This window comes from Salvia hispanica, chromosome 1, assembly GCF_023119035.1.
Source record: "Salvia hispanica cultivar TCC Black 2014 chromosome 1, UniMelb_Shisp_WGS_1.0, whole genome shotgun sequence".
In the NCBI taxonomy this organism is placed as follows: Eukaryota; Viridiplantae; Streptophyta; class Magnoliopsida; order Lamiales; family Lamiaceae; genus Salvia; species Salvia hispanica.
In genome coordinates, this window is record NC_062965.1 from 20,917,481 (window position 1) to 20,933,138 (window position 15,658).

The 15,658-nt window shown below is 37.9% G+C and overlaps 3 protein-coding genes across 3 annotated transcripts; 1 reads left to right on the top strand and 2 right to left on the bottom strand.

The window, feature by feature from the left end:
* The first annotated feature begins 4,432 nt into the window (after positions 1-4,432).
* LOC125203794 (mRNA-decapping enzyme subunit 2-like) lies at positions 4,433-8,342 on the top strand. Its single transcript, XM_048102284.1, has 8 exons — positions 4,433-4,571; positions 5,272-5,423; positions 5,713-5,840; positions 6,282-6,377; positions 6,777-6,929; positions 7,072-7,175; positions 7,256-7,323; positions 7,855-8,342. The coding sequence occupies exons 1-8, from the start codon at positions 4,489-4,491 to the stop codon at positions 8,034-8,036; spliced, it is 966 nt and encodes a 321-aa protein (XP_047958241.1). The 5' UTR covers positions 4,433-4,488; the 3' UTR covers positions 8,037-8,342.
* Positions 8,343-9,165: 823 nt separating this feature from the next.
* Positions 9,166-9,846, bottom strand: LOC125189669. The gene has a single exon (XM_048086925.1). It carries the CDS (start codon positions 9,844-9,846, stop codon positions 9,166-9,168), a length of 681 nt encoding a protein of 226 aa, XP_047942882.1.
* Positions 9,847-13,466: 3,620 nt separating this feature from the next.
* Positions 13,467-15,623, bottom strand: LOC125201206. Its single transcript, XM_048099224.1, has 2 exons — positions 15,490-15,623; positions 13,467-14,342 (listed from the first exon to the last, which is right to left on the bottom strand). Exons 1-2 carry the CDS (start codon positions 15,545-15,547, stop codon positions 13,690-13,692), a joined length of 711 nt encoding a protein of 236 aa, XP_047955181.1. The 5' UTR covers positions 15,548-15,623; the 3' UTR covers positions 13,467-13,689.
* Positions 15,624-15,658: the final 35 nt, after the last annotated feature.

A 15,658-nucleotide genomic window follows, 5' to 3' on the forward strand; every position in this document is an offset into this window, starting at 1 on the left:
TACAATTACGGAATTAAAATTATGATTAAATTACGGAATTAAATTTACGACACATATACGGGAAAATTCATTAATTGCATTTAAAAAAGTTACATAGATAAAAAAAAATTACATTTAAGAAGGTGCATAATAAAGAAAAAAAACTATCGCCGTGCAATCCTCCGTGCCCACAACTCTTCAATTATATCCTTTTGGAGTTGAATATGAGCATCCACTTGGCGCATGTTGGCAAATTCCTTGAGGCGGCCGACTTCATCGAGAGGTACCCCACGTCGTACACTAGGGGTGGCCGTTCCGTGGCTTGGACCGGCTTCATCGTCACGACCCAACTAGTCGGTTGTACGCCTTCGTCTTCGACGATCATGTTGTGCAGGATAATGCAGGCGTACATTATCTGGGAAACGCATCCGACATCCCACAAACGCGTTGGACCCTTAATTGCCGCCCATCGAGACTAGAGCACACCAAATGCGCGCTCCACGTCCTTGCGCGCCGACTCCCGTCGTTGCGCAAAGTAGGCCTTCTTTTCATCACTTGTTTGTCGGATCGTCTTCACAAAGACCGGCCACCGAGGGTATATCCCATCCGCCAAGTAGTAGCCCATATCATGCCGGTTGCCGTTGGCCACAAATGAGACGGCCGGACCGACGCCCCGGCACTTCTCGTTGAAGAGGGGAGACGAGTTTAGGACGTTGAGGTCGTTGTTCGACCCGGCTACCCCAAAATACGCATGCCAGATCCACAGCCGGTAATCAGCTACGGCCTCGAGGATTATCGTGGGGTTCTTTGACTTGTAGCCGGTCGTGTAGGCCCCTTTCCAGGCAGTCGGACAGTTCTTCCACTCCCAATGCATACAATCTATGCTGCCTAACATCCCGGGGAACCCATGCTTCTCCCCGTGCATCCGCATCAAATTCCCTCGACAATCTTCGGGAGTAGGGCTTCGAAGGTACTGCTCACCGAAAACGCTTATCACGCCCCCACAGAACTCCTTCGGACATTTCAGGGCCGACGACTCACCGATGTGGAGGTACTCATCCCACATGTCTGCCGCGCCTCCGTAGGCCAACTGCCCGATTGCCGCCGTGCACTTTTGAATAGGGGTGTGGCCGGGTCTGCCAGCCGCATCGTGCCTGAAGCGGAAACACAGATATTGACGCTCTAATGCCCCAACGATGCGCATAAACAACTCCCTGCGCATTCTAAAACGCCGCCGGAACATGTTGGTGGGAAACCGCGGGTTCTTTGAAAAGTAGTAGTCGTACAGCCGCTGATATGCAGCTACGTGATCCCGATCAATCACTGCTCGGTGGTGGACAACTCGTGGAGGGCGAGGTATCGCCTGCTGTTCCACCCTACGCATGTACCGCTCCATCTCGCGGTTCATGTAGGCATTCATAGCCTCGTTCATCCTCCGTTCGTACTCCTCGGCATCCCCACCACTACCACTACCACCACCGCTACCATCCGCGTTACTCATCGCGCGATGATGCTCTTGTACAGAAAGTTAGAGAGAGAGAAAACTCGTTAAAACAAGTGGTGCAAATGAAAATGAAACGAAAATCGCGTTTATATAGGTTTGTAAAAAAAAAAAAAAACAAAACAAAAATCGGCGCGTCAAATGGCCGACGGGCCGTACCATGAATGGCGGCAAGGGCCGATCGCTGGCCGCCACATGATCGCCAGCCCACGCCGATCACGGTCGCCAGATAATGGGCCGCTATTAATGGTTCGGGCTAGCCGTCCGCCAGCGCGAAGAATCGGCTAGCCGGGGTCGCTTAGCCGACCATTGCGGATGCTCTTAGAGCATCGGTTGGACTAGAAACTAAAGAGCATCCTAAGCGGCGGCCCAAACCGGGCTGCCAGATCCGTCCGCGCTGGCCGAGCACTCGCCCCGTCTATCCGCCCGGCTGAGCCTGCGTCGCGTCGGTATGTTGCCGGGCCGCACGGCATCGGGCCTGTTAGCTAAGAGAGCGAAAGCCGAGCCGCTGAAGCACCATTACGTGAATAGCTTCCTGACAAGGTCAACGGCAAGATAGCCGATACCGCAATTTCGCTTTTTTATTTTTTATTTTTAAAAAAAATTTGAAATTTATTTTAAAAAATGTTTTTAAATAAAAAAAAATTATTTTCCCACTTCCCGAAAAAAATATATCCGTTTTCTACCCACTTTTAATTTATTTTTCAATTTTTTTCCCCAAAATTCACATTTTCATCTATAAATACCCACACTCCAACACAAAAAAAATCACATTCTCATCTATTATCTATTCTATCATCATCTACATTCTCTCATACTTTTTCCTCATACTCTATCATCTAAATTCCCACCACACTACACAATGTCCCCTCGGGAAACCCCCACCCCCTTTAATTCCGGGGATGATGGCGATGTTCAAAGCCTACCTTTGGGGCCTCCAAGATCCTAATGGGACAACCAAACCGGGAAAAATTATTGGTGGCGAAAACCGCCTTTACAATAAAACCCCCCGGGGAAAACCCTCTATCGCAATGATAAAATGGGGTTTGGGACCGCACCAACATAACCCCCGGGGTGGGAAACCGGAACCCCCGAAGAAAAGGGGCGGGGGGGGAAAGGGCACAAAAAGGAAACTCCGGAAATCACTCCGCCTTTTGGGGGCATACCCCAACGGGAGGGGAGCATAAAAACCCCTTTGAACTTTTGATTTTGGGAGGGGGGCCAAATCCAAGATATGGGGGATAAACAAAAATTCCCCCTCCCACCCCCTCCAAAAAACGGCCCGGGGGTCTTTGGGCCCCATCCACCGGGGTCTCCGATGATGGGCTGCCTTGCCCGGGGCAAATTAGCCCCGGGGCCCGCCCGAGCGGGGGCCCCGCCCGGAAGGAAACGGGGAAGGGGGCAACCAACCCCTGCCGCGGGGGTTTGACTCCATCCGCCCCCCCCCCGGCCCCCCGCGCCCCCGCTTCCCTTTGGGGCCTTTATCCACCCCCGAACAACACGCTTTGGGCCATCTTGACCCAACCCTATATTAACGAATTCGGGTTTTCCCATCAACTCCCCAAAAATAACAAAGAAATATCCTGGGGCTCAAGAGGAAAATTTGGGGAGGACTAGTCTTTCCACGGTGGGAATTTTTTTAAATTTTTGGATTTTTAAATTTTGTATTTTTTTTTTTTTGGGTTTTTAAATTTTTTTTTTTTTTAATATTTTAATTATGTAATTTTTTTTTTTTAGATTTTAATTATGAAAATTTTATTTTTTAATGTATTTTTATAATGTAGAAATGTTTTTAAAAATTTGGAGTATTTAAATTGAAAAAAGAATGGGGGGACCCTTGGTTTCCCCAAAAACACGAGGGTGTGCTTCTCCTAACTTGATAAATTATGTGGTTGGGTTATGCTTTGTTAGTCCCGATCCAAATCTATACATATATAAAAAGCGAGTTTTGTCCTTAATTTGAATATTTATAAATTCTGGGTATGAATATGAATATTTATGAATTTAGGGTATGAATTTAAATATTTGCAATCTCTAACTATATTCAAATATAATAAGTCACTGCCGTTACAACTCTATTTAAAAAGAGTATAATTTATGAATAATTAAATAATACTGATATTTTAATATATGTTCCTATAAATCAATTGAATTTAAAGTAATGTATCGTTACTATCATTGCCATTACTATTTGGGAAGTTATTTGGATTGAGGCACTAATTTGAATTAATTTAATTATATTATAATGATTGCATAAATTAGTATAAATCAATTGAATTTAAAGTAATGCCGTTACTATCATTGCCATTACTATTGGGGAGTTATTTGGTTTGAGGCACTAGTTCTCTAGATTGGCCACTCACATATTTGCCACTTATAGTAAATTTTAAAATTTGACGCCCACATTCCGATCCCAAATTCGTCAATGAAGCATAGCTTAGTCGGTTAGATGTTTTGAAGGGCTCAAGTCATCACAATCGCAAGGTAAATAGAAAACATTATTAATTTTTTTAAAAAAATCTATAGTCCGCAATTTTAAAAAGTCAAAAAAAATATCAATACATATAATTATTTATAATCTTTTTCCAGAAGAAAAAACCTCCCCAAAGTAAAAAGAAAATTTAGGATAGATATTCGATTTTGTCAAACCATTGTTAAATGAAAATTAACATGTACTACATTTCAATTTTGGATTAAAAGTATCTCGATAATTACATTTGGTAGGAGATATTGAAATACCATATAATGGCAAATTGGAAATGAAAGCTTTTATGATACATTATCTTAAATTAAAATATTATTCTTTTCAATTACCCTTTCAAAATACACGATGGATAAAATTGAATATTTACATTAAAAAAAAGTTAAAAACCAAACAAAATAGAGAAAAAAGATTAAAGAAAACAAGAAATTGTTAAACGACACCGTTTTCTGCAACTTGTATAAACCGTATGACGCCTCTCTCATAGAATACACACAGTGGTGAGTGTTTGAGGAGAGAAAGAAAAATGTCAGGCGGGCTCAATCGATCCTCGAGTGGTCCTACAAAGAATATCCTCCCTCCTCAGGAACTTCTCGACGATCTCTGCAGGTATTTCCGCATTGATTCACTTCATCGTTTCTTCAAATTAGTTTCGATTTCTACTGATTCAGTTTTGTTGGGGAAAACTCGATAGGAAGAGTTGGTGTAGCTAGGGATTGAGTATTAGAAGAGCTAACAGCAAGTTGCACAGCTGAATGCGGAATTGAACATTGAGTTAAAGTCAGTAAAAACTGCAATTTGCGTATTGGAAGATGAAGTGATGCTAGTTGTGGTTAGAGATTGAGGAATGGATTTTGTGATTTTTTTTAATAGGAGTTTTGTGAGTGAGATTTGAAGGGTTTTGTTGGACTATTTGATGAATTTGGGTGTTTTTAAGTGAAACTGTGTTGTTTCCTGTTATTTTGGTTGAGTGGAAAGATGAAGTCATTGAGATATTGTAGGGAAACTGTTGGTGTCTATTATGTACTGTTGAATGTAGTGTTTTCTTTGACCTCTGTTGATTTAGATGAGGAGTAACGAAACTATGATTCAAGAGGTAGTGACATACATTGAATCTTCTGTTTTTCCCTTCATCGTGTCGGTGACAATGCTAAACAATGTGGATTTGACTAATTTGGGATGAAATAGAAAAATGGTGGTGTCTAGAAAGAGATCACTGAGACCTATCAATTGGTCCTTTTTTGATTTACGATAGTGAGCTTGTATTATGATTTTTAGTTTCTTGACTGGTTTTGTGGTTGTTCTGCAGTCGGTTTGTTCTAAATGTTCCCAAGGAAGACCAGCAGTCTTTTGAGAGGATTTTGTTTCTAGTGGAATACGCGCACTGGTTTTATGAAGATAACTCTGTTGAAAAGAACCCATCACTGAAGTCATTGACTTTGAAGGAATTTACTACCTTATGTATCCTTTAAGACCTACCTCAGTGTCTAATTCACTAATTCCTGGGTTTTGTTTATTTGTTCAAATGTTGAAGAGGGTCGAAATTTGTTTTGTTGTACTGAGTTTTACCTACTCGTTACTACCTGGTTGTCATTTGCTCATCAGCTTTTCATATTCATTCTTTTTTTTCTAAGTAGGAATAGGTGCTAATAGTTTTGACTCCATATATGTGTGCTTATAAATAAGCATGAAGAAACTTTAAGTTTCTTTGTCTAATATACGGTGTGCAGTTATCCTTAACCGGTTCCAGTGTTTAACAATTGTGATGTTCTCAAACCATATGTACCTCATATAGATGACATATTTAAGGACTTCACATCCTATAAATTTCGAGTTCCAGTGACCGGGGCCATTATTCTTGATGAGACTTATGAACGGGTGAGGTCATCACTCATAATTGTTATCAGAATTTATCTATATGACATACCTTGTTAGGATTTATATGCTTAGTCAACCTGTTTAATTAAAAAGGGAAGCCTGGATATCTCAATTGATGGGTTTTTTTCACTAATGTGTTTATACATGCTCTATAAAACTGTTCAGCCTTGAAGTAGGAATAGTAAATATGTTTTCTTTTAATATATGGAGTATTTTTTTTCTTCAGGGTACTACTCCTGCTGAGTAATGTAATATCTCATTTGAAATTTTTAATGATATAACCCTATAATTTAATGATGACATAAAATCCTCCGGAGACATATATATTAAATTTGGGTGCTAAATATCTAAAGGTGCCGTTTCCCTCTCTGCATAAAGAGGTGAACTCAGCTTATTGTACTTAAGCCTATTTTAAGATTTTGCATTATTTTCTGTTTGCAGTGCTTGCTAGTCAAAGGCTGGAAAGGAAGTAGTTGGAGCTTTCCTCGTGGAAAGAAGAACAAAGACGAGGAAGATCATAAGTGTGCCATTAGAGAAGTAAGCCTGTCTTCGTATCATTTCAATTTGAATGATTGGGTTCTGAATTATGATTTTAAGTTAACTATTGACATTTGCATGATCAATGATGGTATGTTTTGCTTGGGGCTCTTTCTTTCATAGCCAAATTATAATACTACTCTGATTGCCTATATTGCTGCACATTGAAATAGGCCGAATAAGAATACATATTCCCACTTCATTTTGTGTTCTCTTTTAGGAGTAAAGGAATAATTTCCAAGGGCAACCATCTTAGTCTGATGCTCTGGGTTCTTACAATCTTCCTTGAAACATAAATTCATCTGCTATGATTAATTAACCTCCAATCACTCGTTCCTTTCTTTGTGCATTCTTCACACTCTTGTATTAGCTCCTTCTAATTTCGTCTCATGGATTCAGGTATTAGAGGAAACAGGTTTTGATGTTTCAGAACTCCTTAATGAAGACGACCACATTGAAATGATTTTTGGACAGCAGAGAGTGAGGCTATACATTGTTTCTGGGGTGAAAGAGGACACTTATTTTGCTCCACAAACTAAGAAAGAGATAAGTGTATGTCATTCACCTTCTGAAATATCTGAATTTAGGAAGTCCCTGAAAATACCTTGTCTCTTTACTTGTTGTATCAGTCTTTACTTTTTCTGTATCATAGTCCCTTAAAATATATTTGCTATTATTTTATGGCTATTTGCAGGAAATTGCATGGCAGCGGCTTGATGAGCTTCAATCAGCGAGTGGTGATGTCATATCTCGTGGGGTCACTGGGCTCAAGCTCTATATGGTTGCTCCCTTTTTGGCGTAAGTTATTCTTCAATCATCATATTGGAAACTTTTTTTATCTTTTCTGCTCTAAAGAATTGGGGTACTCTATTCTGCAGATCTTTGAAGTCATGGATCTCAAAGCATCCCCCTCAAGTAGCAACTATGTATAACAAACCTCCAAAAGGTCCTTTTTCGGTCTCTCCTGTTATGATTCTCACTCATTGATCATCGTAAATCTTTATTGCTTTATCGATTGTAAAATGCTCAAACAATACCTTTTTCACTTGTACCTTAAACGTGCAGCTACATTTCCACTTCTTCCCAGAAAGCACGCTGTTTTAAATATCCTCATTTTCTCTTTTGTACAAATCTTGGACTGTTCTGGTGAATAGAGTTTCTGCTATTCCCCTAAATAAATTTTGGAAATTTACATTACAACATGCTTTAAACAATAAATACAATCCATGTCTCTCGTATTTAATCTTTAAACATAAGCAACTTCCCCTTATGAAGGTGGATAAATCATTGTACATATATCAAAAATTTGCTTTTCGATGTTTGCATATACTATTTATATATGGTGGTACAGCAGCACTTCTGCAGTTACATTTATCATTCCGTTCTCATGTAGCTTGATTTAGTGTGTTTTGATGACTGAGATACTAGTGCTCTTCATTAAACTTTGGCTGATTAATTCGTCTCAAATTTGAATCAGTTACCGTATGGAAGGCTAAAAACAGTAATGGTGGAATCCCATCAATAGCAGGCGAGCGCCAGCCAAGTAAAACTATACCCGATGTGCACCTTCCTGAAGCTCAACCAGTGAGCACCTTCAGAAACTTCCGATTTGATACTGGTCCGATCCTGCAAGCTGTGGACACTGCATTCTCTAACTGAACGGTGAACAAATTGACCCCCCGGTTGTAAAGCATTTTCGTGCACATATTGAAGACCCAGTGACCCCTTTCGTGGTGAAATCCATATATCGGTAACGTAGTTGCTGTATATCTCTGTGTGGAATGAAAATTTAAACTGTGTATGTACATTTCTGTACATAGAGACCTGTTGATGAGAGATTAGGTGAGTGAGTAAAGAGTGAGAGTTTGCTTATTGCCTTCCCTAATCTCTTTCTTAGTGTATTTGGTCCATTTGTTCCTTACTAAGTTGGACTCTTTTATGAAGTAAAGTGTGGACTTATAACTACATTTTGGGTGCATTCTCCTTCCTCTCTATATTCTTTGCATATTGTTGCAATAATTTGCCTTGCTTCTAAATTTTGTAGCAAAAATGACATCTAATCTTTTAATGATTTGAAAAGTGAGTTGGGAAAATGGGCAAATTGACAAACATACAAACGATGGTCGAGTTTTGGTTTGTCCCATATTTTTCATAAACTTAACTATAAATCACGAAGTCGGCAATTTTTGAAAGTATCACATTTGTCTCCTTTAGGTGAAATACATGATGACGGATAATTGCAAATATTATAAACTTCATTATTTATAATTCATTCTTTGAAACGTATTGGACAAAATAAATTCGATCAATCTTTCATCTTTTATATGGCAATTTGTCAAAAAAAAATCATACATTTTCAATTTTCTCATCAATTTTTTAAATGAGTCTATTCTGCAACAAAATGAAAAGGTGCCACTTCCACCATTATTGTTATGATTTATACTACTGATCAAAATAGAGTATATGTATGTTTTTAATAAATCATCTCTAAAATTTATAAACTAGGTGAATTGCACCTAGCAATCTCAACATGACAGCCAGGTCACATAAGTGGAAAGTCAAAGGATTAATTTAGGGATTAGGTAACGTTGAATTTTATATGAATCGTTGGTTGGTCAATTTATGTTAGTACCCTATAACTAAAAAAACACATTTTTTAAATATCTCCAATTCCTTATAGATTTATAAAAGAAAAAAGAAAAAATAATAGACAAAATTTCAAGAAAATTTCAAGTTTTCAACTAAGGCACAAGAATTAATATCTCTAATCTAACTACTCCGGCGGAACTCAGCTCGCAGCCACCGCGGCCACGGCGGTCGGCCGGCGCCCTCCGCCGCAGCTAAGGGCCCTAATCAGCCCCCACAATCCCCACCCCCGATCCCCCATCACCTCACCATCATCAAATCCAAACATCACCGGAGACGACGGCGGCGGCGGCGGCGACGTCCGGCGGCGGCTCTGCCTGCTCCTGATGTCGCTCAGCTCAACCACCGGCGAAAATCTCGAAACCCCGAATAAGAAAAAGTACCACTTCACCTTCACCTGCTTGCCGGAGTTGTACGCCCTCCTCTGCATCGCCGCTGTTGTACATTTGGTGGTCCCACTCAGCCTCCACCGCCAACGGCTAGTTTTGTTGGGGCCTGTTTGGGTGGTGTTGAGGGTGATTTGGTTTTTATCGTTAGGTGTTGGTAGGTGTTTGTAGGGGATGAGTTTGCCGCAGAAGATGATGTTTTGCGGTGGGAGGAAGGCGGCGGAGGAGACGAGTTCTTGGCTGAAGAACTCGAAGTAGTCTTGGTCGGAGGAGGTGGTGGTGGTGGAGGAGTGTTGATCATCCCAATCATGGCTTTGATCACTGTATAATGGGAGATCACATAGTGAGAGGGTTTCTGTTTCTTCTAATTCTTCTTCTTCTTCTTTGATATTTGTTGGTGTGAGGGTTTGTTGGGGGAGAGAATCTTGAAATCCCATGTTTGAGAGAGGGAGAGGTGGTTTGATGGAGTTGGATGAGTGAATTTGGGGTTTGAGGGTATATATATGGTTTGGAGAGAGAGAGAGAGATTATGGGAAAATGATTTGGTGGTTATTTAACTAAAAAAATGTAAGGTTTGTTGTGTATTCATGGTTGCTTTTAGGGATATGGAATTCTTCTAGATTGATTAATGGTGAGATTATCTTTTTATTGGTAAATAAATAGAATTTGTAAATAGGGTATTCCATTTTATTAGTAGCTAGGCCAACATATGTAAAAGGTGAGATTGTGTTAATTTATCATTTTAGTATGTTTGTTATTTTTTGTATTATTTCATTTTTGTTATTTTTAGTATAAGTAAGTAAATTTATCTCACATTTATTTATTTATATTTTCTTATAAAGTTAATATATCAAAATTTGATCTATATTCTAGTGATATTTTATGCTCACATTTCTTCACAATTCTTAAAATTTGAGTTGTCAAAAAGTAAGACATTTGTTAACCGATGAAAGGAGTATTTTTTTAATAAACATGTTGAAAAGCTTAGAGCCAAAGTGGGACGAGATGAATATTAAAAATAGTTGATGATATATTGATCGCTATATAGTTAATTAAGTCTATTAGATGGAGGGAAGGGTCATATCAAATGTAATCCATTATGTCTATAAATTTACATGAAACTACACAATAATAATATTTTCACAATTTGTCTATAATTGTGATGGGGTTACATTATATCAAATTGTATACTTGGCATCGTGCCTTAAAAAATCATAATACAAGATTATATTTTAGACACCTAGACTCTATATGGAATATGTGTCAAAATATGTCTTGTGATATTCTAGAAGGGGGGTGGAATGCACAAGAAAATTGACGATAATTGTACCATGTTTTGGGGCATATTTTCTGGCAAAATATAATAGAACTACTACTAGTAGTTAAACTAAATTTTATATTTATTCTAAGTTCTCAACTTAGACATGTCTTATTAGTCTAAATGTAAAATGGTATATGATTGTGGATTATTTTATAGCATTCGATTATTTTATGAAACTAGAATAATTAAATAGTATGTATTTTCAAAATCTATATTCAGTATAATATTTATGGTATATTTTATAAATATTATACTGGAAATAGGATGCTATAAATATTATACTGAAAATAGGGCTATTTGTTTTGCATTTTTAGTATAATATTTATAATAGTATTATTTAGCCAAATTTTGAGCCGTCCACTAATAATGAAATTAGGTTTATGGCCCAACCATTCTCGTCCTTTTCTAAGAAAACAATGAATTCAAACTATTTCTGACTTTTCCTTTTATTAATTTTTAATAAAATTGTAATTTAGTTCTAGACGAAAAGATATGGACCAAGGACAATAAGAAAAAGGGTTATACTGAATATTAAATAGCTAGAGCAATAGCACTAAGGGTACGTATATTTAACAATTTAAATATAAATGTGTATTTTATTTAAGAAAATACTTGTATAAAGTAGTTGGAGGTTAGGGCAGCCTCAAAACACATTATTTTTCTCTAGCAACGCCAAAATATATGACAAATGGAAAGACAATTATATATTCTTGGATCATACGTAATGTACAAAATTAATAAATTATGTTTAAAATGGAGGAAAATTATTGCTCCTTTCATCCCATAGAATGAGGCAGATCTAAAAGAAATACTGTGTTATAAGCAATAAATGAGAAGTAGATAATTTTTTAATTTTAATAGTATATTTTCAATTAAAAATAATGGTCTCTAGTAATTCCCCAAATAAAATCGAGTGTGATTATTTATTACTATTAAATAGTACTAGGAATTAATTATATTTTCAGAGTGGTGTCCACGTCTTCAAGACTACTACGTAGGCAGGTTGCTGCCAACAAACAATGTATGCAATTAATTAGTAGTATTAATTTCCCCAAAAAAAGTACTCCTAAATCCTGATTAGTAATGTGTTAATTACGTGACATGTGGGGCAAATCAGTGTAGTTCTAGAAATGGGCCCCAACACGTGCCGCCTTTGAACGGTCGCCCCTTTTTCTCTTGACATACAAAAAAAATTATGACACATCATTAATGTAATTTGTAGTATGTGTTATATTTTGTTTAGGGTTGATAAAAATCAATTTTAGTTAAGGTCGTAATAACTATATTTGAGCTTAAGCACTAGAAGCACACACAAATATGTTTGAATCTTGGAATGCATTTGGCAGATTATTATCAATATCATAAATTTTTCAAGCTAGATTCTATTTCGCGGAATGGATTTATTTGCTGCAAAGTTCTAGACTCTAATATTGTTTTGAATAATACTTCATCCGTTCTAATTTACTCCCTCCGTCCCGAGGAAGATGACTCTTTCCTTGAGCGACACGAGATTTTATGCAGTTATATTTTGTGTGTTAAAAGGAGAGAGTAAAGTAAAAAAGAGTGAATAAAATAGAGATAAAGGTGTTTCCATTTTAAGTAATGAGTCATCTTGGTTGGGACAAACAAAAAAGGAAAGTGAGTCAATCTTTAATGAGACGGAGGGAGCAGTTGGCTCCTTTTTTTCAGACAAATTATTTAGGAGAATGGGACTATTTACATCCCACATATATGTCGAATGATATGAACCAAAAGGAAGTAATAAATAGATAGAAAATTCCCCTGTAAAAAAGGAATAAGTTTTTCTTTTATTTGATGCCATCTACATATTTACCTTATTATTTTCATTAATCTTTTATCATTAAACTCTTCTTGAATACGTATTACACTTTCTCCAAGTAATGTCTTGAATTCTTGGACTTGCAGTGACTTGGAACATAAACTTTACCAAGATCAAGCATTTAGTGGAATTTAAGGAAAATAAAACAGATTAGTCAAATTGATTTGATGTAATGCTACACAACGAATTCTCTCTATCAAACAAACGACTAGAAAATATTTTTCAAACTATACAATTTCTTCTGGAAAAAAAGAGAAGAAAAAGAGAAAAAAAAGAACTCACTGCTCCGATATCAACATCTCTCAAGACAATTCAACCTTATAATCAAATAAGATGATAATATACACACGGCGAGCAAAGAACAAGGGGTCGAGTTAGATACACACACAACGTGCAAAGAACATGGTTTAGAGACACAAAACCGAGCTTCGTTCACATTTCTATAGCTATTACTTTTGCCATAGAAGAAAACATAAGTTCCAATCCTAGGAAATAATAGGCAACCTAACTCATCATTTAGAACTGGGTTGCGTTAGATGGACACATGGCGGGCAAAGAATGAGGGTTTAGAGACACAAAACCGAGCTTCGTTCACATTTCTATAGCTATAACTTTTGTCATAGAAGAAAACCTAAGGTTCAATCCTTCCACATTCTAGGAAAAATAGGCAACCTAACTCATCATTTAGTGTCTGAATTTTATGATATGTATGTCATCTCATTTGAAACTCAACTTCAAAGGCAAACACTTTAAATAGAAAAGCATTACATCAATCATCTATATAGGGGTCAAATCAAGAACTAGTTTATAACTGAGGATGTTAACGAGAGAGAAGCTAGGCCGACTGCATAAAAACCATACCGATAAAAGCAGTTTCATGTAAACGCAAAAAAGAATTCACACAGAGGAACATCTTCATGTAAAATTAGAGGAGATCCGGTCAAAATTGCAGAAACATATGTTTTTTGCCATGGATATATGTCTGCTTGAAAAGAGGGGTAATCCTTGTGACATACCGGGATAACCTTATTTCACACCTGAAGGCTGAAACTTCACGGGAGAGTTTTGCATGAGTTCATGCGGAGAAAGGAGGAGAGCTACAGCTGTAAATATGGAACCTCACAAGTTCTTGAAAGCAGTATCACGAGACCGGTCATGAGGGTTCAACCTTGCTAGCAATGCCTTGTTATCACAATGCTCTTCATCGATGTAGTAGAAATTGCCATTAGCCTTGAATGATACATATGGCCTCTGGGTCTCTGCAGGTCGGATATCTGCAAACATGATGGTCCTTGTTAAATATGTGCCCAGCCACGACATCATGTCGACCTCGAAGCTGTCAGAGCCAGGCTGCCATCTGAGTCTGTGGACATAAGGGCTCACAAACCAGTGAAGGGCACCAGTGGTTGAAGCACTTAAGAATATGACCGAAGATGCAACTGCGCCCTTTAGAATCACATTCGAGGCTTCAGATGTCATTAATGTGACGATGGGGCCTAGTGACACTGAGAGGCAGCAGGTTGAGAGTGAGAGGAGCTTCACTTTCTTGATTGTATTTGATATAGGACCGTTGTAAACAACCTCATAGTTCTTGATATTACTTCCCTCTTCTCCCCTGTTTTCATGCCCAATACTAATCTTGTTCCTGTCTGCTACTGCAGCTGATCGAGATATAAATCGTCTCTGTACGGAAGAAAACAGCACTGCAGAGTTGGCATTGGTTTTGGAGCATAGTGTATTGGCCCACGGACCAACCCTAGGGAGGTGGTTGCCTGATGCAAAGAACAACAGTATAAATTACAACGATAAAGAAACCTAGTTTTGCAATGTCGAATTACCAAGTTTAGCCAGATAGCAACGACCAAGCAGTATCAGCTTGGATTAAATTGTAAGATTATATGAATATAAGGAGCTAGTCCTAAAACGCATGCTCGCTTCCAACTACTATTTTCATTTAGTCTGAATATGACTCCCCATTTTCAGCTGCAAGTTTTTGCTACCTATACATCTTAAGACAAAGTAAGGTCCCATAAGGAAGCAGCAATAGAGACGTTGACATAAATACGCGTATAATGAGCAGGCGAGACACATCGCAGAGTTGGGGAGAGACTATTAGAAAAACACTACCTCACAGGAGAAGCAAATTTCAGCTAATCTATATACAATCATCCTCGAGCACAACGGAAATGGGTTCAACACATGAATACGCATAAAATGACCATGACAGACACACACAGCAGAGAGTTGGAGAGAAACGATGGAAAAACTCTAAGATCACAGCATAAGTAATAATTCAGTTAACATATATACATATCTAGTACAACTGAATCAGGCTCTACGTGATACAGAAACGCGTTGTTAGGTTACGTTTAATGCACATTCAAACAATTCGATGCTTGATCTCATGAAAACATAAAAATGGGAACTAACTCGATGCAAACTGTCAATATCTCTCCAACTATTATGGTGACAACTAACTTGATCACTACTTGACTGGGGAAAAACTAGTCTTTAACACCAACTCACTGCCAAAAATACTATGAATTCCTCCTAAAGTTCTATTTGGGGGAAACAAGTGATTAAATATGGATTCTTAACTGGCCAAACCCACTCAGATTTTGAAAATTGTGTATCTGATTCAAAGAAAAGGCGAGCCCCAATATCCCTATTTTTGTTCCTTACTGCAACGACCCCAATTTCTGCCCAATTTTACATTTCTAATTTCCAGATATAAAAGAGCTAGAATCATTCTCCTATTCTCTTCGACATAAATTATCGAAAGAACGACACACAATTAGCCGGAGAAAATAAAATTCAGCTGAAAAATTATATACTACGAACAGTAGAGAATCAGAGATGAAATCAAGTAAGCTACAATATGGAGAGTTTGAAAAATCATGAATGACTGAGATAGAGAACCTGAATAGAAGGTTTTAGACTGAGATCTAAGCAAACGGAACATTGCAGCTCTCGCCATTTTCCTCCTCGAGCTAGAAATTATGCTTCCGATTTCAGTAGTATAAAACCCTTTGATAGAATGCGAGGGTTTTATTTTTATATATATAGTGTATGTTAGCGAGGATTCTAC